This window comes from Solanum dulcamara, chromosome 10, assembly GCF_947179165.1.
Source record: "Solanum dulcamara chromosome 10, daSolDulc1.2, whole genome shotgun sequence".
Lineage (NCBI taxonomy): Eukaryota > Viridiplantae > Streptophyta > Magnoliopsida > Solanales > Solanaceae > Solanum > Solanum dulcamara.
The window spans coordinates 65,848,173-65,872,575 of record NC_077246.1 but is presented as its reverse complement, the minus strand read 5'-3'; the positions used below and the strand labels follow the sequence as shown (position 1 = coordinate 65,872,575).

The 24,403-nt window shown below is 32.1% G+C and overlaps 2 protein-coding genes across 5 annotated transcripts; one reads left to right on the top strand and one right to left on the bottom strand.

The window, feature by feature from the left end:
- Positions 1-3,070: 3,070 nt before the first annotated feature.
- LOC129871416 (mitogen-activated protein kinase 9-like) lies at positions 3,071-11,871 on the top strand. Its single transcript, XM_055946326.1, has 12 exons — positions 3,071-3,239; positions 3,798-3,855; positions 5,020-5,428; positions 5,522-5,649; positions 5,865-5,924; positions 8,168-8,317; positions 8,414-8,569; positions 8,660-8,797; positions 8,893-8,966; positions 10,123-10,221; positions 10,311-10,566; positions 11,464-11,871. The coding sequence occupies exons 2-12, from the start codon at positions 3,853-3,855 to the stop codon at positions 11,527-11,529; spliced, it is 1,539 nt and encodes a 512-aa protein (XP_055802301.1). The 5' UTR covers positions 3,071-3,239; positions 3,798-3,852; the 3' UTR covers positions 11,530-11,871.
- Positions 11,872-13,885: 2,014 nt separating this feature from the next.
- Positions 13,886-17,696, bottom strand: LOC129871352 (uncharacterized). Of its 4 annotated transcripts, none has more exons than XM_055946251.1 (5): positions 17,585-17,696; positions 15,094-15,310; positions 14,756-14,837; positions 14,535-14,651; positions 13,886-14,171 (listed from the first exon to the last, which is right to left on the bottom strand). In XM_055946251.1, exons 2-5 carry the CDS (start codon positions 15,213-15,215, stop codon positions 14,121-14,123), a joined length of 372 nt encoding a protein of 123 aa, XP_055802226.1. In that variant the 5' UTR covers positions 15,216-15,310; positions 17,585-17,696; the 3' UTR covers positions 13,886-14,120. The 4 variants fall into 4 exon arrangements, with proteins under 4 accessions (XP_055802226.1, XP_055802225.1, XP_055802228.1 ...); XM_055946250.1 differs by having other exon boundaries at positions 15,094-15,245; XM_055946253.1 differs by having other exon boundaries at positions 15,094-15,268; positions 17,585-17,694.
- Between the last annotated feature and the right edge of the window lie 6,707 nt (positions 17,697-24,403).

Genomic DNA, 24,403 nt, shown 5'->3' with positions numbered 1-24,403 from the left:
AACATATGTGAGTCTCGATTTCATCCACCCCACTCTAATATGATATATGTAATATCATCATCAATTTTTCATTTTCTTAGATTATCAACCCAAGACACTTGAAACTTCCTCTGTTGAAGATGACTTATGTATCGATCTTCACTTTCACATCTGTCTCATAAATTACGTAATTGAACTTACACTTCAAATATTACGCCTTAGACCTACTCAACCTAAACTTTCATACACTACGAGTTGTCTCCTAACCTCCAAATCATCGTGAACTCTACCACATTTATAGTCAATTAACTGTATCATTTGCAAAGAGCGTACTCTATGATAACTCTCTATAGATATGTCGCGTCAATTCATCCATCACCAATATAAATAATTGTGGGCTAAGGGTTGATTCCTGGTGCAATCCCATAACAATTAGAAAGTGCTTTGAGTCTCCTTCTACTATCCTCACTTGAATCTTTGCTCCATCATTCATCTTATTAATCGCTTTAATGTAAGATACAAGTGCACCTCTAACCTCTAAACATTTTCATAGATCTCCCTAGGGACTTTTTCATATGCGTTTTTAGGTCAATGAACACTATATATAAGTCCCTCTTTATATTCATATATTTCTCCATCAATCTCTTTATGAGATGAATGATTGAACATCCCGATATGAATTCAAATTGATTCTCGGTAACAAATAAACTCCTCCTCGCTCTCAACTCCATCACCCTCTCTCAAATTTTCATAGTGTAGCTTAGCAGTTTATTACCCCTATAGTTTGCAATTCTAAATATCACACTTGTTTTTTGTATAACGAGATTATTATACTCCACCTACATTCTTTAGGCATTTTCGACATCTAAAATGATGTCAAACAATTTAGTTAGTCACTTCATATATGTTTCATCCGTGCTTTAAAATATTTCATCGAGATTTCATCGAGCTCGATCACCTTTCACTTTTCCATATTACGAGTTACCTTTTTAAGGCCTTCAAACTTTATACCTCTACTATATTCTAAATCTTGATAATTCTTGAAATGCTCTATATCGCCCAGCACAATATGCTTGTCCCCCTCTTCATTGAAGAGTTTATGAAAGTATATTTACTATCTTTGTTTAATGTGTGCCTCTTCTATCAATACTTTGCTTTCTTCATCTTTGATGCACTTGGTCCAAGTATCGAGTCCTCCTCTTTCTCGCTTTGGCAAGCCTTAACAAGTTTTTTTCTCTACCTTTGTCATGTAGTTTTCATACAAGCATTCAAACACTAGCGTCTTTACTGCGCTAACTTCGTTTCCTTCTTCGCCACCTTATTCCTTTTCTTATTTGCCCTCCTTTCCCCATCATTTTTACTCTCTACCAACTCTTTGTAAGCCACCTTCTTGACTTTTACTTTCCTTTAGAACGCTCCATTTCACCATTAATTCCCTTGACATCGACATTACCTCTCGAGATCCTAGCACCTCTCTCTCTAGCTACTTTCCTTATGCAATTAGCTATGTCATCAACATAATGTTAGCATCCCGGTACTCTCCCAAGCCTTCATTGCCATCAACTTCTTCCTCATCTTCTAAACTTTGACAATACTCATTTGATCCTCAGTAGGTCATAAACGGTCCTTTTCTTTCTCCTCCTTTTAATTTCAAAATTCATTTTCAAGATGTTATGTTGAATTTTAAGATGCTCAACTGAAATAACCTTACAATCTTTATATATACTTTCATCACATTTTTGAAAGAGTAAATAACTTATTTGAGTCTTAGCCATCAAACTACGAAAGGTCACTAAGTAACTTTTGGTTCACTATACTAAAAGTAAATAATCACTTTTACCTGTTTAATTTGAAAAATTAAAAGATAATTACTTAAATCCTAATTTATTTTTATTATTAGCTATAGGTATTTTTGAAAACATTAAAGTTATTATCCCTCTGCTTGTACTTATCCCTCTTGAGATTTTCTTATTTCTAATAAAAGGTTGTTAGACGCCTGTCTAGTGATAAATTTGGCAAAAAAATAAAAAATAAAAAATTATACCTAATCAATAAACAAAAAATTTGCCTTCGTACTAGACTTCAAACACTATTTCAATTATGATACATTCCTATTTTATTAAATCACTTAAATATAATAAAATTCAAATTGACATGCAAATAAGTATTTACCATGTCATTGTGAGTCAGAAATTAAAAGAATTGTGTCATCTTGGTCCAATGATCAAATCGTCGTTCCCAATTTCCATTGCTGCCTCTATTTATTAGCCTAGCTCACATTTACAATTTTTTTTTCTCATTAGTATCAATACAACATTAAAGTTCGATCAATTTAAATTTATATTGTCAAGTGAAAATAATTTTTTCATCGAGAATTTTTTCATAACTCGAATCCGATATTATTTGTTATTGAGAGAGCAGTAGCTCATTTACTGTATCAGATTTTGGACGGTGAATTTCACAAAACTGTTCAGACGCGTTATTATTCTTTTGAACTTTCAACTTTATCAGACCCTTTTTTCTGTCGGATCTGAATGCAATTCAATTTTCTCTCTCATTTGTGGATGTAGACGCCAGAAATAGAGATAAGATAAGGTTCGCCATTCAAAGTTTGTCCCCTTCTCACTGTTTACGCATTCAATTGTCTTCTACCTAATAAAAATTATACATATAGTATATGCATCGGATCCCTATTCTTTCATTATTTATCAATCAATTCCCCCTTTCCATTTATTATATTTTAATTAATCCATGTGTATGTTTTTTAAACATTTTCCTATCAATATTATTGTTTTTTAAAATAAAATCTCAGTAGCGGGATAAAGATTTTTTGCTTCATATTAAATATTTTTTAATTATATATAAATAATATAATTTTTCGTAAATTAATTCTTTTGGCCCTACTTGTCTCGGCGTCTGATGTATGTACGCCCATTTCTTTGTTTCTTTTATTTAAAAAGCAGCTAGTGGAAGATAGTGATAAAGACATAGCTGATATATTCAATTTAGGCTGTTGCTTCAACTTTAATTTTTAATATTTTTTTAATTAATTAACAGGTGGTTTATAAATATAATAATAAATATAAAGTGTATCAACTGGGGTTGGTTTTACCTTGTCAATTCTGGAGTTATAAGCAAGTAGAGGAAGTTGTCATTTGTCAATCCCATAAAGCTGGGAACTTGCAAAAGAGAGAATCAATCAATTATTGTCTCTAAGAGCTGTTTTATTTCTTTCTTTTCAGAGACCCATTATTGTTGAGGTAATCTTTTGATTCAAGATATGATTTTTTTCTTTTTTTTTTTTGCTTATTAGTATTGTTGAGTTTTAGATATTAGATCTTTGATGCAGTTGGATGATGAGGTATTCTTTGATTCAAGATCTAATTTTTCTTTTTTCTAGTTGATTATATTGAGGTTTATTTGGAATGTAATCTGTTTTTTTTTGATAACTTTGATGTCCGAGCCGCTTTCGTGACTAATTCTACCGGATACCTGTAACTTCCCGTCAGTATATCATATAACTCTGTCTATCAATCTTACTACAGATGAGAAGAAATATTTGGAATGTAGTTGAATGTGTGGAATATAAAGGTTCATGGTTGAACACAAGAAGAATAATCTGGGGTGGATGTTTGTATATATATATATATATATATATATATATGCATGTCTGGTATTAGAGATCTGTTAAGTGTTCATTAGAGATCTCCCATCTTTCATAAAATGTGGAATTTTGAGTTATTAACACTCAGGTTCTTTTAATCAGTGAGTAATTAGCACCTACATGTTATTTAGTTCTGATTATCGATGTATTGCAGGTGCTGAAAGTGATTCAGACGGTGTCCATCTTATTTAGAAGTCCAAGTACCAAAAATGGTAACTTTTCTTCTTCTTATTACTATTTGTTATCATCTAATTGTAACTTTCTTTTTCCATTTGGGCGGTGGGGGGATGGGGAATCGGGAGATGAGGAGGGAGGAGATGTTTGAATTGATTTGTAGTGTATCAATGTAGCACTTTGTAGTGTTTTCATTCTAGTGTCTTTAGTTATATCCAGATTTATTCAGCTCTTATATTGTTTATACTTGCAAAACTATGAAAAGCTTACTGGTGACCTGCATTTTTGTTGAGACAATTGGACACCATTATTATTTTTATAGGATAAAAGCAAAATTCTCCCTACTCTTGTTTAATTCATAAATTCCATCCAAAATTTTGAAATATAGATATTCTTCCCTGCTTGGATTTGTTGACACGCCATTTAGGCGAAAAGACTGATATCAGCCAATTTCTTACTTAACTATTTTTCTATCAGAGCTTTTAAGCAATCAAATTCTTCCCATTTTCCGATTTTAGCATCTCTACTGTTTTATCCAGAATAATGTTAGGATTTATGTCTTATTGTCTTAATTAACTTATGCTTAAGAAATGAAACACAAGATGTTAATTATCGATCCTATTTTAGACTTGAATGTTTCAGCATTTTCGATATGAATACTACCTTAATCACCTTCCACTATTTACTTTCACAGTATTCCATCATTGTCACCTTTCACCATCACCTTGAAAGGTTCCATTGATATCAGAAGCTAGTTTACTTTCTGCTATATTTAAGTCAAATATTCAGTTTCAAAAAAATATATTTGGGTAATTATTGCAATCTGCTGGTAGACTTGTGCATCCAGTACTGTCAAAGAGTTAGATCAGTTTTTCTAGCTTACATCTGGTTCTGTATCCTGAATGCTCCTAGGATCCTTTTCATGTCCTTTGGTTATATCTGTTTCATGTCCTTTTTGTGAGCCGAGGAAGAATGCTCAGTAAATATTAGATTTCTTGCACTGGAAAATATATGTTGTTTAATGTGTGAGGTAGAGTTTGACATTTAGACCATAGTTGCGGGACGAAAAGAGAGAATTTCACTCCAGATCTATATTTTACAGTTATACAGAAAATGTGGGATTTTGATATCCTTCTGCATCTTTTTTGGACCTTGCCTCTTTGTGTGAAGAGGAATTATAATACTATCCCATATTACTGCAGGTAATGGATTTCAAAGAATTCTTCACTGAATATGGCGAAGCCCATCAATATGAAATCCAAGAGGTCGTTGGCAAGGGAAGTTATGGTGTTGTTGCAGCAGCAATTGATACTCATACTGGAGAGAAGGTAGCAATAAAGAAGATCAATGATGTTTTTGAGCATGTCTGTGAAGCCACTCGCATCCTTAGAGAAATAAAGCTCCTTCGGTTGCTTCGACACCCAGATATCGTAGAAATCAAGCATATATTGTTGCCTCCATGTCCGAGGGAATTCAAGGATATTTATGTTGTTTTCGAGTTGATGGAATGTGATCTTCAGCATGTAATTAAAGCAAATGACAGTCTTACTGCTGAACATTATCAATTCTTTATGTATCAGCTTCTTCGAGGTTTAAAGTATATGCATACAGGTTGCCATTTCTCTTTCTGTTTTCTGGTAATTGAAGAACCTTCTGTTATACATATGTTCTGATGACTCATTCCCACATTTGTTGATTTAACAGCAAACGTGTTCCATCGGGATTTGAAGCCAAAGAACATTCTAGCAAATGCAGATTGCAAGCTGAAAATTTGTGATTTTGGGCTTGCTCGGGTATCACTTGGCGATACCCCATCTGCCGTTTTCTGGACTGTATGCTTCATCTCTTTACTTTAAAGTTTTCTTAGTCTATCATTACTACAATAGCCACTCAAAATATCTCAAGGCCGACATTGAAGTGTTAAGTTAGTACACCGGTCATAGAAGTGCCTGATTCTTTGTGCACTGATATATCCAACCCATTCTTAAGTTGTTAATTTGTTACACCTGTAATTCTAAGTAAAATACTTCATCCTTTTTCTCTAAAGGACTACGTGGCAACTCGCTGGTACCGTGCTCCAGAACTCTGTGGTTCCTTTTTTTCCAAAGTAAGTATGATGGTATACAGGTAAATAGGCATGCTTATATACATTTATTTCTCATTCTGTACTTATATGATTGCTAGTACTGTTCAGGTGCATGTTCTCATGTTAAAGTTGGAAAAGAAACTTAAATTTCATAGTGTGAGACTTTTTACTTAGCATGGGATTTTGCTTTTACAATATTCTTTCATCTAATGAACTAGTGACATTGTTCCTTCGCTTCCTCAGTTCTTATTTGCATTCTTCATTTTGCTGGTATCAAAAATTTATGGAAGTTATTTTGAGTAATTAATGATCAGTTAGTTGTTGGAATTGATGCATCAAGATGTCATACCATTACAGAAGACCTTTTCTCCAACTGTTTAGGGCAAAGTACTTTATCCATAGTTTAATTTTACTATATTTTCGGATGTTTTATACTCGATTTATTGTTCTATATGCAAAAATGATGTGAAGACATCTAGGTTCTTACTTTTGTCTTATTTGGTTGTCCTTTACTTCTGAATCCTCTTTATTGCATAAAGGTTTTCTCCATGCAATGGCTAAAACTCTTGTCATATAGCAATTGCTTAACGCTGAGACCATATTAGGCCCGAGGAGTGTCTATTATTATGGAATGAGTATTCATCTCCTCTAGTTCCTTAACCATTGTGTGGGCTGTTATTCTTTTGATTTGTAACAGCTTTTGAGAAGTTGGTAACCTCTCGATGTTTCAAAAGATACTGTCTTCCCTTGATAAAGCACTCGAAAAGGGTACTTTGGGTGCTGTCTCAACAATTTGATCTCGATTACTAGCATCATCCTCTTCAATTCCACAATGACATATAATCCTAGTTTGTCCATAAGATTAGATGTGAGACTGCAACGCTCTGATTATGAAGAAGAGATCCTCTTTTCTCTCCCTTTTCTCTGAATCACCTCCAAATAACAACCTTCAAGTCTTTTCATTTATTTCTTTTCCTTGAACTGATGGGGGATGCATAGCAATAGGTTGAACTACTATAAAAATAGTCATAGACTTCTTAGTCGAGTAAGAATCTCTTTGCTCTCTGCCTCTCTTTTATATCTCTATTCTTAATTTACTATCACTCTACCATATCCACTTTTGTCTGTCACAGCCATAGCCCCTCTACCTTGAATCAGCTTCGTCTCTCTGTTCACTATCACTGGCATTTTTTGATAGTGAAATAAAGTGCATAATTTGGGCTGAGATCATCATTCTTGTACTCTATTCAATCAACAAACTCCTGGAAATTTGACACTTACTGATGAAACAAAAATGCTGACTCGTTAGTTCTATCAAAATTGATCTTACTGCTGAAGTGTGTTGAAATTACGTCTGTTTTAATCCCTAAAAATTTGTCCTGCTTCCTACTTGGTTGTCTTTACCCCTTTAAGGACATAACTTATAAAGCAGTCTGATGGAAAAATCACATCCTTGTTTAAATTTGAATTGTTGAAAGAATTGAAATTTTGAAAGAAATAACAATCATGTAGAACACTATTAGTTGAGATGAGTCAAAACATATTGGGATGTCCCTACATGCAAATTGTGTCAGGGGAATAGGAAGCTAGGCTCATTTGAACTGTAAATTTGGGACACTAGAGAAAAAATATCCTGTCCTCAATTATTTTCTCTTTATTTGAGAAATTTACCCTGGAAACTGAAACATGCATTCTATGCAAAAGGAAAAGATCAGCTTAATGAAAATTGTACTGGTGGATGGCACACTTGGCAAGATTGTAACTGCTTAGTTTAATGATATTATGCAGATGTTTCAAGAGCTCACTTAGTGCGAGATCTAGGAGCTTCTAGTATGCTCCTCAGTGATATATTTTAATTAAGATTGTCTGCTTCAATGAATGCCTGATATTTGGTGCACTGAGAGGTTGAGTGAGTTTTTTTTTTTTTTTTTTTTGGGGGGGGGGGGAGAGGGGTGGTGGTTAGATATATTATCATATGTGTTTTGGTTATCTCTGCCGCTCTACATATGCCATGTAGTAGGACCTTTACTCCTAATCTTGGACGAGTTCCGGATAGTTCTCAGTTTCTATGGCATTCCTTGTCATAAGTGGAAAAAAGTGAAGTGCTAAAATGTTACAAAAACTTCTGCAGAATAGTTGGCATATGTGATATGCCTAATGAGATGGTGTGTAAGCCATTATTGTTTCTCACTTGTGGTAACTTAATCATGCAAATGATCTTTCAGAAATTTGTACAAATTCTAAACCAAAAGATTTAATTACAGTACACCCCAGCAGTTGATATCTGGAGTCTAGGATGTATATTTGCAGAAATGCTTACAGGAAAACCATTATTTCCGGGGAAGAATGCGGTTCACCAATTGGACCTAATAACTGACTTGCTTGGTACACCGTCCACTGAAGCCATTTCAAGGGTTTGTGCTTTCTATCAATCTGTTACAGTTGAAAAACGCATCATCTAGTAACAAATTTTGAATATATCTTGTTCCCAATTTTCCTGATATCTGCAGATTAAAAATGAAAAAGCAAGAAGATATTTAAGCAGCATGAAGAAGAAGGCACTTATCCCTCTCTCACAGAAATTCCCACACGTTGATCCATTAGCTTTAAGATTACTTGAGCGTTTGATTGCATTTGATCCCAAAGATCGGCCTTCTGCTGAAGAGGTAGAATGAAGCAGTGGTCATTAGGCCTTTGTGTTTAGTTTGTATAAAACATATTTTTTCCTAATACTAGCGATTCATTAATCCACTCAGGCTCTAGCACATCCATATTTCCGTGGTTTGGCCAACAAGGAACAGGAACCATCATCTCAGACTATCTCAAAATTCGAATTCGACTTTGAACGAAGAAAACTTGGGAAAGAGGATATTAGGGAGCTCATCTACCGAGAGGTATATCTTTTAACAACCATTCTCATCTTTGCTTGATCTTCTTTTTGCACCTTTTTCTACTACTTATAGTGTACATTGTTCTCAACTGTGGGCAGATTCTGGAATATCACCCTCAGATGCTGCAGGAGCATCTTCTTGGCACTGATCACACTCACTTTATGTATCCAAGGTAATGCAAACTTCTTCCTAAATAGTTCATATTTGTTGCTGCTGTGAACGCCTTTTCATCTGATGATTTAACTCATTTTTCCATGGTCTTTGTGAAGTTTTTCTCCACCCCGCCTAACATCATCCTAGAGAACTTATTGTAATACTTGTGTTGTCATTCATTAACAAGAAATTTCATGATTCATGTATTGTATTAGTTGAACCTTTTAGGATAAGGACTGGCAGACCTATGGTAGTAGAAGTCATGAACCTTGTAATGATTCATATCCTTCTGTCTACAATCTACATCATTTGCTTTAATATTCTCATACAAAATTTATTCTTCATGTGCATACTTAACATAAAATTCTTACATTCACACTTCATTTCCTCCTGATGCTTGATGCATATAATATGATATATTTCTAATGGATACTTCATGGTGATAAGAAAGGAAAAATCTGCTGCTAATGAGAGTCACAAGTGTTTCTACATTCTGATATCATTCAACACAAGTATTGACCTTTTGTGATATGTAGATGGGATGGACTTATGGAATGATTGTGATTTGTGAGAGAAATATCCAGATTTTTGAATGAATGGATAATAGTTCATTGCGTAAAATGGGCCATTTGTATTTCAAGTATAGGACAAGTAGATCTGCGATGATGTTTCTCTGGAAGTAAGACTTACCATTAGTTAGGCTAGGTTGAGAATTCTTGCCTGTTTTGAGCTTCAAATCAATAGTAGTGGTGGAATCTGTGAAGTACTGTCCTAAATTTGAGTCATAATGCATCTAATACTTGTAAATGGAAAGATATTCTAGGACTAATTTTACCAGTTCTGATCATTGAAGCAAATTGATGTTTCCATTGCACATAATTGAAAAGCTGGATTCTGACGAGTTATCACTTACACAAATTGTGATTAAGATTTGATCTTTCCCCCTTACATATCCAGTGAGTTGCTATGTCTGCAAGTGATGCAGGCCATAGGCCGAGGATTCATGCTCAAACCTGTGTATTTTCAGTTCTTAACACTCTGTTTTCTCCTTTTACTTGAAAGGTTTCTATTTTCTACATTTCACCTGCATTTTGCTTCTGAAGTCCTCTCTGTTTCTGGTGCATGCACTGCGGTTCATGTTGACCTACTGTGCTAATTGAAACCTACATTTTTAGTGGGGTTGATTGCTTCAAACAACAATTTGACCATCTCGAGGGGCACAGTGGTAGAGGTGGAAGTACTCTCTTCCCAAGACGATATGCCTCTTTGCCCAGGTGATATGTCCTTGATGTTCTCTTTTGTGTCAAATAGTAAATAGTCGTAATCAATTTCTCTTAGCTGAATAGCCTCATAATATCTGCAGAGAACGAGTCTGTGCTTCCACAGATGAGGAAGCTGATAAGGATGGTGAATTTGAAAGGCATGTTGTAGCTTCTATGGCTCAGAGATGCCTTCCAAGCCCCCCGAATTCCCCTAAGGTCAAGAAACCGGATACTGTTAATACAGTTGAAGGTCCTACAGAGGCTGGTCATAGTACACCAAAGAATACCGAACGCTGCATGCTTAGAAGTTCTAGTATTAGTTTTTCCAAATGTGTTGGGGCCATATGGGACTGCGAGGTAAGTGTTTTCTGAACTGTAGCCTATAAGAAGAAAAACACAATATCAATCAATCAACTATGCCCCAATCTATAGTTGGGCGTACAAAAGCCTGTATTGTAAATTTGTAGTACTCCAGATGACTCAGCCAAAGTATAGGAAATAGACCTAACACACTTGCAAATCACTTCACATTTTTCTTTGTTTCAACTAACAATAGATAGGAAATAGACCTCTTTTTTTTTTTTTTTTTTTTAACTTATTAAATATCCTAGTAGTCTCATCCTATGTTGCTCGGACTCTCCAAAAATGTTGCCTCACCCATGTTGGATTCTTCAAAAATACACTATTTTTGGAGTATCCAACACACCCGTCGATATTTTTGAAGAGTCCAAGTAACATAGGTCCCAGCTTTGTCCCCCTCCCCTCCTTATGGGTCGCATGAAGGCTATAGACAGATGGCATAAAATCTTGGGTACTGTGTGTTTCCTTTAGCAGTGCGCACTCCTTCCTGTTTTCTCCAAATTCATCCTTTCAACTCTAGTTATTTTCGAGAGTGGTTTTTTCTTGAGCCCAAGGACTTCCAGAAACAACCTCTCTACTTTAGAGTTGAGGTAAGGTGTGCGTACACTTTACCTTCTCCAGACCCCACTTTGTGGGACTTCACGGGGTATGTTGTTGTAACTTTAATTATTTGCAAGTTAATTGAGTAAGATGCATAAGAGAAAGGGTATTGTAAACAAATATTTTTATGATCAAGGCTATTAAATATTTGTATTAAGAAGGGGTGTGCAAAAGACCTGGATGGAAGATAGTATTATTATTTTGTGCTTTCCTCATATATTGCAAATAAAAGGTGCGTATGATAATACGACACTGTAGAATTTGCTTTTACCGTAATACCTGCATTTCCCTCAGGATACAACCTGCAAGCCATATCAAAATGGGATTAGTAAATCATCGAAGACAGCTTTATATGCTTGAACATTTTTAATCTGGATGGATAAAGAATTGCATGATTTCTGGTAAGTGACACTGATTGCAATGTAATTGCTCATGTACTCAAATGGAGTCTTGGTTGGTTGTATTGTAAACTATAAACAGTTTCGCTTTGACATCATTACTACATTATTTGTTCGACTTCAGTTGTCGTTACTATTATACTGATTTCATTAAAGCAGTAGGTTATTCTGATTGGATTTCGAACATCGTCCTCATGCCCAAAGAGGGATTTGCTCATTTGTTTTGTTTTATTTCCAGCCACTTCAACTATATTATGCTGTGGTTCAGATGTAATGATCATAATCAGTTGAGCTACTTTTATTATATAGCCCCCCCCCCCCCCCCCCATGTTTCGTCCACCTTGACAGCACAACGATGATAACCACGCCAATCCAAGCAAGTTGGGGTTGCCTATGTGAATACTTGGGTCCTCTTAGTCCAGAACTCCATGACAGTTTAATTGAACCCAACTCAATCTAATTTTTTTTGGAAAAATAATAATGTGAAATTGATTAAGATGGTGCTTGGCTATGCTAGTTAAATTGGCTTATACGTACTTTTTTTTTAAAAAAAGAAGCTTTATCTATGCGTTTGATAAGTATGTAAGTTTCTTTGAAATTGGTCATTCCTAAATTAAGACTCTTCAGCATATAATAAGCAATTTTTATTTGACAGGTTTTAAAATATTTTATCTTTAATATTCGTTCTAGTTTTCAATTGTTAAAAACAAGCAACACCTTACTTCCTATTCATTTTGTATTCATTGTTTATATATATTAATATATATATATATGTATAAAGATACTTATGGATTTTTCTTTACACAAGAAATTTAAAGAATATTTTAGTCATTTTAATAAAAGAACAACTTATTTATTTCTTTTTTTAACTAAACCATCAACTGCTTATTAGAACTTTCAAGTATCATCACCAATATTCAAAATAAATAAATTGATTTCATCACTTATAATTTATCACTTATTTACGATTAGCTACTTTAAATGGGCTCTAAGACACCTTACCAAGAGATACTAAGGAGTTTTGTGCAAAATTTAACTATTTTTGAGGTAGGGGTGTAAAAAAACTGAAAAATCAAATAAAACTGATGAAAAAATTGACACTTTTTTTTATGGATTAGGTTTGATGATGGTTTTTAATTTTTAAAAATTGGCATAGTTAGGTTTGGTTTCGATTCTAAGTGTAAAATAATCAAAAAATTGAATCAAGTTGATTTTATATATATATAATCTTTTTGGTTGTAATCTTGGTGTTTATCTTTATATGAATTTAATTTTAAAAAGTCTTTTTGGTTTTAATCTAGGTGTTTTAAAAATAAAATAAAATTAAAATCTTTTTGGTTGTAATCTAGGTGTTTATCTTTGTATCAATTTAATTTTTTAACTTTACTATATTCAAGACTTTTGACTCCAATTAAATGGAAAATGTGGAAATTGAGTTGCACAAGTTCATGTAGGTAAATAAAAAAAAGTCGTCAATGAATGATATTTTTTTCATTCATTTCACTTGTTTATTATTTTTTAAAAATATTTTTCACTTCAATTTATTCATTTTAGCAAATTAAAAGAATTTTATTTTCTTATTTTCAAATCATTCTCAAAACTATTGATACTATTCACTAATTATAATGGATATTATAATAAAATACAACATTTGATTCAATCATCTAGAAGGGATTTTAACCATCGTTAAAGCAATGGATATCTATTTCCATATTCAATTTTTCTGAACTATATAGGTATAGTGCACCTTATCTACTCTTGGAAAATTACCCAAGACTTGCCTTAACGGCGATTCGTCACCACAAATTCCTACGAATCGATTATATGATTTGTGACAAAATCATGGTGATCACCATAATATGTAGAAATTCATCAATCGTGTTTTTGCTTTAGAAAAATTATCAAAAATCAACTCCAAATGACCTTAAATTCGATATACAACTTTCTAATACCAATTATAATAATTTTCAATGGTTAGATTCAACATAAACCTTCTTAAATTAATACATTCACTTTGTTAACTTCAATTGTTATTTTTCAAGCTCAAGAAAATCCAATAATTGTGATCTCAATTTCTTCCAACCAAACCAATCCAAATTAGTAAGGATAGACAGTATAAGCTCAATGGAACATTACTCAGTCAGTCTGACCACAAATAAGCAATGAATTTCAGATTTCCTGTAACAACATATTCCACCGTTGTGTGCTCGTGGAAGAAGAAGGAAAGGGAGGACGGAGAAAGAGGAGGAGAAAATGTTCTGGCGGGAAGGCTAAAAATGTTAGAATTTTATTAACGGACAAAATTTAACAAGTGTATGGAGAGGAGCCAAATCCAGGAATCTATTTCTTCAAAATAATCACTCATAACAACTCATCATATTGATATGAGATAAGATAGGTTAATATATGTTCAACAAGTTACAAAAACTGTTAGTTCAATTTCTATCAACAAATCCACAGCGGCATAATTAACTTCTTGTATTGATATAAACCTGTTCAAGATGCAGATGATAGGTGCCTAATCGTCGGTTTGCTGCTGCTACTGAGCTTCCGCTAGCCACTTCCATCTAGCTGTCCATGAGAAGCGAGGTGTGCCATGTATTGCTGAACCATCACACACACGAAAAGTTATAAATATATAAACTTGTGCAAGACATGAAGTTAGAACATTGTAACCAAGTTACAAATCGAGATAATAAGCTTCGTCCTCTTGACCTTTCACATGTCTTAGAAAATGCAGAAGTGCAAATTTCAAACATCCTACACTTTGTAGACATGAATAAATTGCAATGTCTCGTTCTATATCTCTCAAACAACTGATTTACTTGTTAGAACTAGAATATGAGGAGATTTCGCTTTATGTATGACAGGAAAGGAACACTGGTATCGCATTAAGTGAAAAGGAATACAAAGTATAGTGAAAAATGTAAAATAAGGAACAATGCAAATATCCCATAATCAACTTACAGCATGATATGCGTATGGTGATTTTCCTTGACGTTCAAAATGTTTAGCCAGGACGCACCATTCGACTGGTCCCCATTCTTCCTCTTCAAAAACATTCCCTAAGGCTGCTTTATATAACTAAGAATGAAAAGAAAAGTCAAATTCCATAAAAATCAGTAAACGGAAAGAAAGTGAACTCCATGATAAGTGAAACTTTTCCATCATCATGCAATCGTACAGACCTTAGCTGTGTCAGTAAGGAGCTCTGTTCCAGCTGGATAAGAAGCATAGAATTGGTCAGCTCTCGAGTACCCCGCTCTAGTCCTACAATACCCAAATCGACATAGTGAATAGAAACAACATATCTCTAAGTACAGCTAGATGAATGCCAGATGTTTGTACAAAGAAGATTTGGAAATCAGACGCTAATTGCAGAGGATGATTATAACCAGCTATACAGATTAAAACTATTGAACACTATATCTATTCTAGAAACTCTCCAAAAATCAGAAAGCTACCACGTTTGACTTCTTATTGTGATGATTAGAAATAACTAATAAGAAACTCATAAAACACTCACGTGTTGTTGGTGTATGCATATGTGATGACTGTAGCGAAGCAATAGAATCCAGTATAGGACACAATTCTCCGGAACTTTTGGATCTTCAGAATCTCGTTGCATCCTTCATACAGCCGCCACATTTTATATGGATCCGCTGAGCACGGAAATACCTTCAACAAAAAGAAGCTAGTAGCTACATGAATGTTAGACTGAACATGACCTGCCCACTTCCCACCTTCATTAGGATTGAGGAATTTTGATCTCAGAAGGAGTCTAAAAGAAGTTTTATCAAATGAGAGCTACCAAACCATGAATACACAAAATGACAAATATCGAGAAAAAACTGTCAAGGGTGATTAAAGAACAAGATTGTCTATAAGGACCATAACCATATCAGTCAAGAAGTGTGCGCTCAAGGGTATGGTCTAGTAGTCAACGAAATGGGTTAATAACCATGAGATCTCAGGTTCAAATCCTAGCAGAGACAAAAAACGCTAGGTGATTTCTTCTCATCTGTCCAAGCCTTGGTGAACAGAGTTACTTGGTACCATTGCTGTGGGAGGTGTGAAGTGTGTGAAAGTTGGCACGGACACCAGGATCATAAAGAATCAGAAGGATCAAAACTAGAGGCGTATTCAGGATTTCGAGATGATGGGTGCACTATTACAAAAAGGTCGATCTAAGATATAAAATTGATCGGTTTGACATTTAAGTTCTTATCACTGAAAATCGTTAAAAATTTAAAATACCAAAAAAGCTACCAATAACCACTTAGAGAAGTGTTACCTAATTTTAGAAAGAAAAATAAAACAAAAAAGAAATAATATTTCAAATTTCTAACCTCACTTAGAGAGGTGCACCCAATTTTCATCGCATTATATAATACTCCGAGTGTGGATTCACACATCTATATTTCAATATTTTAAAAAAAATATAACACTACTATATATGATCTCGGGAGGGGGAGCATGGGTTCACGTGAACCCGGTGACCCCCCCCCCCTCCTGCATACGTCCCTGATCAAAACCACATTCGTAGGCTGACAATTTTTCTGGATAGGTCGAACTATTGGAAGAAAATAGAAAAGGAAGACCGAGTGGGATCAAAGAAACTAGGGGATTGATCACTGAATAGATACAAATAGGTGCAAATTCTGACATCACCACAAAATTTTATATTAGTTTAACAACAATTGATTGTTAAACTACTGTAAGTTGTTGGTTTGAATTTGCCAGTTCGTACGGGACCAAGTACTTTATATGACTATAAAGCTAGGATTTGGAGCTCGGATAGACATTTCCCCTATTTCTTTCTTTCCTATTGGTAGGAGAAAGACATATACAGTTTGGATTAGTACAATTATTGGTAGCATTATAATCAGTATTCTAAGAAATGCTAGCCTTTTTGATTGTTCCCGATGCATGTAACGTAATCGAGTACTACACCTTTTTGAGGTGCGCATACATAAAGAAAATTCCTTTCTTGTCCAATACGAAATTGAATATAAGAAAATACTTTTTCGAATAAACAATTATTTTTCAAAAAGAATTTCTGGCTATGGATTTATGGAACCTCACTTACTAGTTTGAAGCTGAAAACTAGATTTCATGCAAAATTGCACACTAAGAGGTGCACACTAAACAAACATACAACTTTTTGAAGGAAAGGAAGCATATATCATCCATACTGACAACAAGTACTCCCTCCATCGAAAAAAGAATAAAAGATTCAAAGAGTAGCAGTATTTCATTTTTCACCATTAATTTGAACAAGTTTTATGTAGTTAGAAACTATATAGAAGTCCCATACATCAATGATCGGTATTAAAAGAGTAAGGGCTCGTTTGGTTCGAGGGATAAGAGATAACTAATCTTGAAATTAATTTTAGGATGAGTTTGTCCCATATTTAATTGAAATAAAATCACGGTATAACTTATCCCGAGATTGTAATGATATTTTCATCCCACATTCAAGATGAGATAACAATCCTAAAGCAACGGGATCCCCAACCAAACGACACAGGGTGACTACAAGATGTTAGGATATTATCCGTCCTTCTCTATACCCATTCCACCAACTCCAATAAGACATTTCATCGAACAGGTTGTGTGCATAAGTTCCATTTAATTTGTGTCATACATCCGTAAGCTAAAAAAACATATGAAAGAGGGCCAGCTCTCAACTACCCAAGAGTCTCCACTACCCATAAACAAAATTGGGAAAACTTCATGGATAACCGATAACTATATGCATCAAAAATTCAAACAAAAATAACAGCGTGGGCATTCTAATTCCAAAAAAAATATTGATTTTTACTATCATAACGTATCTAAAAAATGTTTTTAATTCAAATTCCCAGGTTTTATGTTTCTTCGGATAATTTCAAGCTTCATATTTGTTTAGCCCATGTTGTTGAACGAAACAATTTATGCAATGAAATTAGCAATGCCCCAATATTCATAGTTGAGAGAAATTATTGAAGAAATGAGAAGAAGAGTAGAAAGCTTACGGATTTTCAGCTACGGCGAAGGGAAGCGACGCGGCAGATGACAGCACTCAGTATTTCTCCTCTTCTTGAGGAGTTAAAAGTACGCTTAGCTGAATAGCTTCTACACTTTTTTTTTTTTTTTTTTTTGAGGGGGGGGGTGTTTGGAGATTAAGAATGACACAATACAAGAATTTTTAGGTATCAGATGAACGAGTTGAGTTGAAATTAAAGATATTAAAATGAGTTGAAATAAAAATTGGGTCTGAGTTATGATTTGTTTAAATTTATTAGAGAAAAGAATACTTGTATGATTGTATCCAAAAAAGGAAAACTATTTATAAGCAGCTAGCTCCTTACTTTCATATATCATATTTTAAACTAATAATTCACGTTTATTTGTTTGATACTATTGGAGTGTGTGTATATATATATACTTTGATGGTATCAAAGTGGAAGAAACAGTGCTTTAGTGAAAACAAAGTATTTTAGTGGAAAGATTGCTCAATTATTACTTAATACCATCAAAGTATATATAGATATCATCAGAGTATATAGATACCATTATAAAATTGAAGAAACAATGGTTTAGTGAATAGAACAAGGGGACAGGTAAATAGTTTGGATCGTGGATCCTATCAGGATAAATAGTTTAGATTGGATCAATATTTTATCTAAGAGAAAATTTTCAAAACAACAATATTTTAGCATTTAATAAGACTCTTTAGCTACACTTTCAATATTTATTGAAAATAGTTATATTTTCACTTGCTATGAGGCTGATTTATGTATTATTATTTTTTTGGTTTAACTTATTAGAATACAACTAAGAATTAACGACTTAGAGAAAATCATGGAGAAAATCTTTCAAATTAGGTAAATACAATTGAAAATAATTAATTACTTATGTTACTTTTTAGGAGTCAAAAATATTGACAATTGACAATTACATGTATCAATTTGGTCGTCTTCCTCATCCTCCCTAACGAGTTTGTATTCTCCATTGTTGATCCTTCTACAAAACATGTTTGATAAACTTTTTGGCCAAAAAAAAAGAGATCGATACAGTGAAGATTCAATCGGAAAAACTTGATGAAAAACATAATGTAAATTATGATGAATCGTGAATTTGTTTTAGATTAGTTTCGAATTCAATTTGTTTCGAACATCAAGTAATTGATAGTTTTCTGTCAAATTCTATATGCTTTGGATGCAGAAATTCAAAATTTTAAGCTTATATGTTTCGAATTATAATTCTTATGTGTTTATTTGTTCTTTGATGCAGAATTTGTTTGGGTATTTGATTTGAATACATATTTTGGACATAAAAATATAATTTAAAGAATACATGTTTGTATGTGTAAAACTTTCGAATTTGTATTCTTATTTGGTTGTTTGTTCTTTGATTCAGAGTTTGTATGCTTATGTATTTTGAATACATAATTGCACTTAAAAAAATACAAATTTGAGGATAGAATGGTTGAATGGTTTGTATTTCTTGTATGTCATATATTTGAAATACAAAATAATTTTGAACACAAAAAGACGGAATACAATATGTTTGTAATACAATTGTTTTGGATCTTATTATGATACTAAATTTTGTATTTGTGAATGATTGAATTTTTTGTTTTATTTTTGGAATACAATTTGTATGCTTATCTGTTTGGAATAAATAGTTACACCTAAAAAAAAATACAATTTGGAGGATAGAATGGTTGAATGATTTGTATTTTTTGTATGATATATATTTGAAATACAAAATAATTTTGAATATAATAAGTTGTTGTTCCATAAATTCTTTGTTGATTATAATCTATTTCTAGAATACATAACAATATTAATGAATACATATTTTTTAACGTGGAATGCAATGTGTTCCTAATACAATTATTTTTGAATCTTATTATGATACTAAATTTTATATTTTTGAATGATTTAAATACATTTATTAATAGGTATCAGTTGAGGAAAATTAGGAAATAAATTAGGAAAAGGGAATAGGGAAGAGAGAGAATGTGGGAGGGAGAGGGAATTGGGAGGAGAGAGAATGCGGGCAATAATTTTTGTTTTAATTTTGCCCCCCAAAATGGGTATCAGTTCAGGAAAATTAGGGAATAAATTAGGATACTTTAATTTGCTATAAAAGTATAATGTAGTTGTTTTTAATAATATTTTTAAACTGTAATTATTTTCAATAAATAAGTTAGAAATTTTGACTAGTTCTATAATTTTTCCTTTTTCTAATGGTCCACTATGTGCCATTTTCTCAATTTATTTTGGGCTCAAATTAGTTGGGCTTTAATGAGCTAACAATCGGATTAGGTCATGACCCGCTCAATTCGATTCGCTTAATTTCAATAATTTTAACACATTGTTATTTATCTTTTATAACAACAATTTGAATTTCAACTTAAGAAATAAAAAAAAGTAAGTTACAAATCGATAGATAAGTACTAGAAGATATAAAATAAATAATAATTCATACCTTTAATATGAGAACATACATATTACCAATGCAATTAAAGAGTGTTAATATGGATTGAAATTGAATATTAAATTGAGTTCAATTGAAGATTCTTTTAAAATGAGTTAAGACTTGAATAGGTTGAGATTGGTTCGATTCAAATTATCTCGAGCTCAATCCATAAAATTCTGAGCGAGTTGGGCAGATTACCTATGTTTGGACTCATTTTGACACTCATACATAATGTCATTTAACTTATTTCAATTGATATTTGTGTACTCCAATTTTGAGTGTGGACAAGTAACCACATAATACACCTAGGAGCCATGTAGGATGTAAATTACCATGTAAGACACGTCAAGTAGGACACCAATTATGATATATTTGTCTACTTGTTCACACCTAAAGATGGAGAGCATACATATCAGATGAGGCCAAGTTAAAAAATATATTTTTGTATTATGCCATTAAAAATTAAGGGCTCAATTGGTACGCGGATAAATGATAACTAATTTTGTTAGATGAGTTTATTTGTATTTGGTTAAGGTAAAATTAATGGATAAATTATTTTGATATTAATTATCTCAGAATTGTATTATTATTATTATTATTATTCGACATTGATAATAAAATAATAATCTGAATAACTAATTCCAAAATAATTAATCTTGGGATAATTTTTCCCAACCAAATGAGCTAGAAATATTGAGAAAAGAAAAATTAAGGCTTAACTTTTGAGAAAAGTTAATATATAAATAAATAAAAAATGGTGTATTAATTATTTCCTACATCTAGAAAAGAATGACAAAAGTATAAAGGTCAATAAGCTAATTTTTTAAGAGTGAATTTAGATATAGATTTTTATGTTTTGAGATCATTTTTAAAACTTTTGCTATATTTTTTTATGTCCTTTTTCAAATTATTTTAAAATGTTTTATTTAAGTCGAGGGTGTATCAAAATCAAACTCTCGAGTATTTTGTTGTTGTATTGCTTGTAACTTTTTTAAAGAAATGAAGTGAAAAGAAAAAGAAAGTATTTAACTTCTTTATTAATGATATTGTGATTCTTTTAGTCAGAGCGAAATGGACATTTTTCATCAATTTGTTATTGTATGAAGGAAGGTCGTCTTCTAAATAGCTTTTTTTTTTAAAAAAAAAACACAATTTCTTCATTAATTTTTAAAAACTATTTTTAATCTTATAAATTGTAAGTTATTTGAATTTTTATCTAGTTTATAATCATGTAATGTTATTTAAAAAAACAAGAAATAATCAATGTCTAAATTGAAAGTGAAAATTTAGAAAGTTAGATTTCTTATAATCCAAATCCCTTCATTCTTTTTAAACGAAATGATCAATTCGAATATATAACTACATAAGATGGACTCATAAATCATTTCATTGAGAAAATAATTCATGTTATTATTTGTCGAAGCCAATTATTAATCCATGTTATTTTGATACGTTACTTTTCTTCAATATTTTTCATTTGTGAGATCTATATGAGTGTATGATAGAAGAAATTATTATCTTATCGCAAAAAAGAATAATATAATATGTTTTGAGAAAGAAAAAAAAAACTTAAAACGAAACATCTCTTTACATTTAAGATCAATTTATTTCTAAGAATCAAAATTCCACTAACGAAATTCAAAAAATAAATATACAAAGAATTCCAAGATGTAATTCAATAAACGAAATCCGAGCCCTACCTCCACTAACACATGTCAATGGAATCAACCACGACCAATGGAGTTCACCTAACTTATCGACACGTCCATCGAAAATAAATATTTGAACAAAAAATTGAGACGTAAAACTATAGTACCAATCAATCTTTTTATGTCTAATTTCAAACTAGTAGTTGGTCTATTTGTTAGAAGTTTCTCATCCAAAAGTGAACACTAAAAAGTTGTTACCCTCATTGAAGGGCTTGGAAGTAGACAAGGGACCTACTTTAGTTTTTTGTAAGACAACTAAAGCTTATTAATGTTGGACATGACTAGACAATTCTATGCATCAAATGACTTGGGGCATGTTATCATATAGCTAGAGATAAGATTCATTTCACTTTGTTCACACGTATAACAACCGTTTTTTCACTCTTTTTTTTTTATTATTATTAAGGGTCAAAAAACCTGTAGGTTTCCAATTTTAAAGCAATTTCCGCCAAGATGACACACCTAAACTATTAGTTTTTAAGTTTCATACTTGAATTATTAAAAGTGTAAGTTTTCTATCTGAATTAGCACACAATGGTTAGCAAAACATGATACCTCGACTAATTTCATATATGTGTGTACACTCTTTCTTTTGTTTAAAAAATTCTATCACGTGACACTTCATGTGGATAACTAATTTCACCGTGGCAAATCTAAATAAATAATTAATATTAAGTTAAAAATTAAGGTTAAAGATTAAAATTATCATCCTATAAATTAATTTATTCCAATTGTGACATTCACCATTGTTTTCTCCACCTTCTTAGCAGGATCTCGTATCTACTGTGACATCTCTATCTCCACCTTAAAAGGGGAGATTTTAGGATTTTTAAAGAAGTCAATTAAAAAAATTAATATCTCAACAAATAGAGTCGTTATGTATGCTAGGTGGACGAAGATTTTATGAACAAACACACTTAGAAGCATTTCTAGACAAGCATTTGGTCTAATCAACATCTACATGTGTTTCGCTAATCATTAGGTGAAAATTTAGGTAGAAAATTCATACTCTCAATAATTCAGGTATGAAACTTACTAAAGTGGAATAGTTTAAATATATTTTTTTCTCTTAACTCTTTTTTTTAAAAAAAATAAATCCTTAAAGTGGAGGGGATGGACCCATAAAAATAGGAGCAAAGTTAGCTTTTATCTCCATTTATCATTATCAACTTACTTCATAATCTGTTTGCTAAAGTTAATATTCACCCCCCCCCCCCCCCCGCCCCCATTTCAACCTTCAATGACTTTTGTGTACTTATCAAATAACTTGTGTACCTTTAATATTTTCTTTAATCTTACTTAGAGATACTAATTCAAATCATTTGTAATTAATGGTTGGTTGTAAAGAGCACTGTTTTAAAAAGCGGGGGCATGAGACGAGGTGTTTTATTTAGTATAGGACGAGGCGTAAGCCTCGAGACGTGGGGCGTAATTATGAATGTTTAAATTTTTAATTTACAATATGATATAATAATATAATAACAAAAAATTATAAAAATACATCAATAATTTGAAATAATTACAAATATAATTAAGGAAACTCATAGAAAATAAAACTTCTAACATGACTAGACACGTATAAATAATCTAATATCTTAACTTTCTAATAATAAAAGAATCATTATTTCTCAAAATAGTTTTAATCATACTATACAATTTACTCCCCTAAAGAAAATAATCAATAAAACTCACTAGTATTATAATAAAAATATCACTTCATCATGAATAAAAATAAAATTAGTTTCAAATAGCTAAATAAAAATATGATAATTTTGAGATATATGACAAAATCATGAAGACCAATGATAAGTGAAAAAGTAAAATTTCGCTGTGTATTTTTAAAAGAAATGTTACGTAATATATAATCACCTTAATAGTCTTATTAAATAGTGAAAATGTGATACTACAACTTGTTATTTGAGTTATTCTCAATCTTCTTATCACTATAGATTAAAAATTATTAAGTATCATTCATTTATTCAAGAATTATGGGGGTCAACAATGTTAACTAAATATTTTAACACATAATTTATGTAAGATCTGTTAGGCAAGCCCCGAGCGTTGGGACAGTCGGACACTTAAGACATAAGTCTTACAAATGTGAGTCTCACACTTAAGTCTTGAGGCGTTTTGCTAAAGCCCCGCCCCAGGATGAGTTCCAACACAGCCTCCTTTTAAAAAATTGATAAAGAGTACAACCCCTAAAATCATTGTGCGACTTTTTGCTGAAAGATGAATAAAAATGCTAGTTAGTAATATTTTAAAAAAATTGATTCTAAAATGTTGAAAGTATTGGTAAGAAAAATATTTATTTTCCAAACCAAAACAATTTATTGTTTCTTTATACTCTCAATATAAACACGCAGGATAATAGCACCTTTGGTTTCTTGTATATATAAATTATAATTTTGTTTTCCTGATATATGATTTAGCTTATTTAATCTTTAATTAATTAAATTGGGCGATTTTGGTCCCTTTATTTAGAAAACATGATATATTTAGACTTTTTAGAAGTATATTACCCTCAAATATAGAGTAATACTACAAATTCAACATACACCATAATTAACTAGTTTAACAGTAATACTTCACAAAAATTGTGGTTATTCACAAAGAAAGTGATCAAAATTAAAAAATACACATTTCAAATATTTA

What these genes read in the sequence shown, in the direction of transcription:
- LOC129871416 (XM_055946326.1), top strand. An exon ending in GGGAGCTCATCTACCGAGAG is followed by an intron (nt 8,798 to 8,892) that starts GTATATCTTTTA and finishes AACTGTGGGCAG; the next exon opens with ATTCTGGAATATCACCCTCA. An exon ending in CGATATGCCTCTTTGCCCAG is followed by an intron (nt 10,222 to 10,310) that starts GTGATATGTCCT and finishes TAATATCTGCAG; the next exon opens with AGAACGAGTCTGTGCTTCCA.
- LOC129871352 (XM_055946251.1), bottom strand. Translation starts at nt 15,215, where the DNA reads ATGTGGCGGCTGTATGAAGGATGCAACGAGATTCTGAAGATCCAAAAG. An exon ending in TATGCATACACCAACAACAC is followed by an intron (nt 14,838 to 15,093) that starts GTGAGTGTTTTA and finishes TGGGTATTGTAG; the next exon opens with GACTAGAGCGGGGTACTCGA. An exon ending in CACCATACGCATATCATGCT is followed by an intron (nt 14,172 to 14,534) that starts GTAAGTTGATTA and finishes GTGATGGTTCAG; the next exon opens with CAATACATGGCACACCTCGC.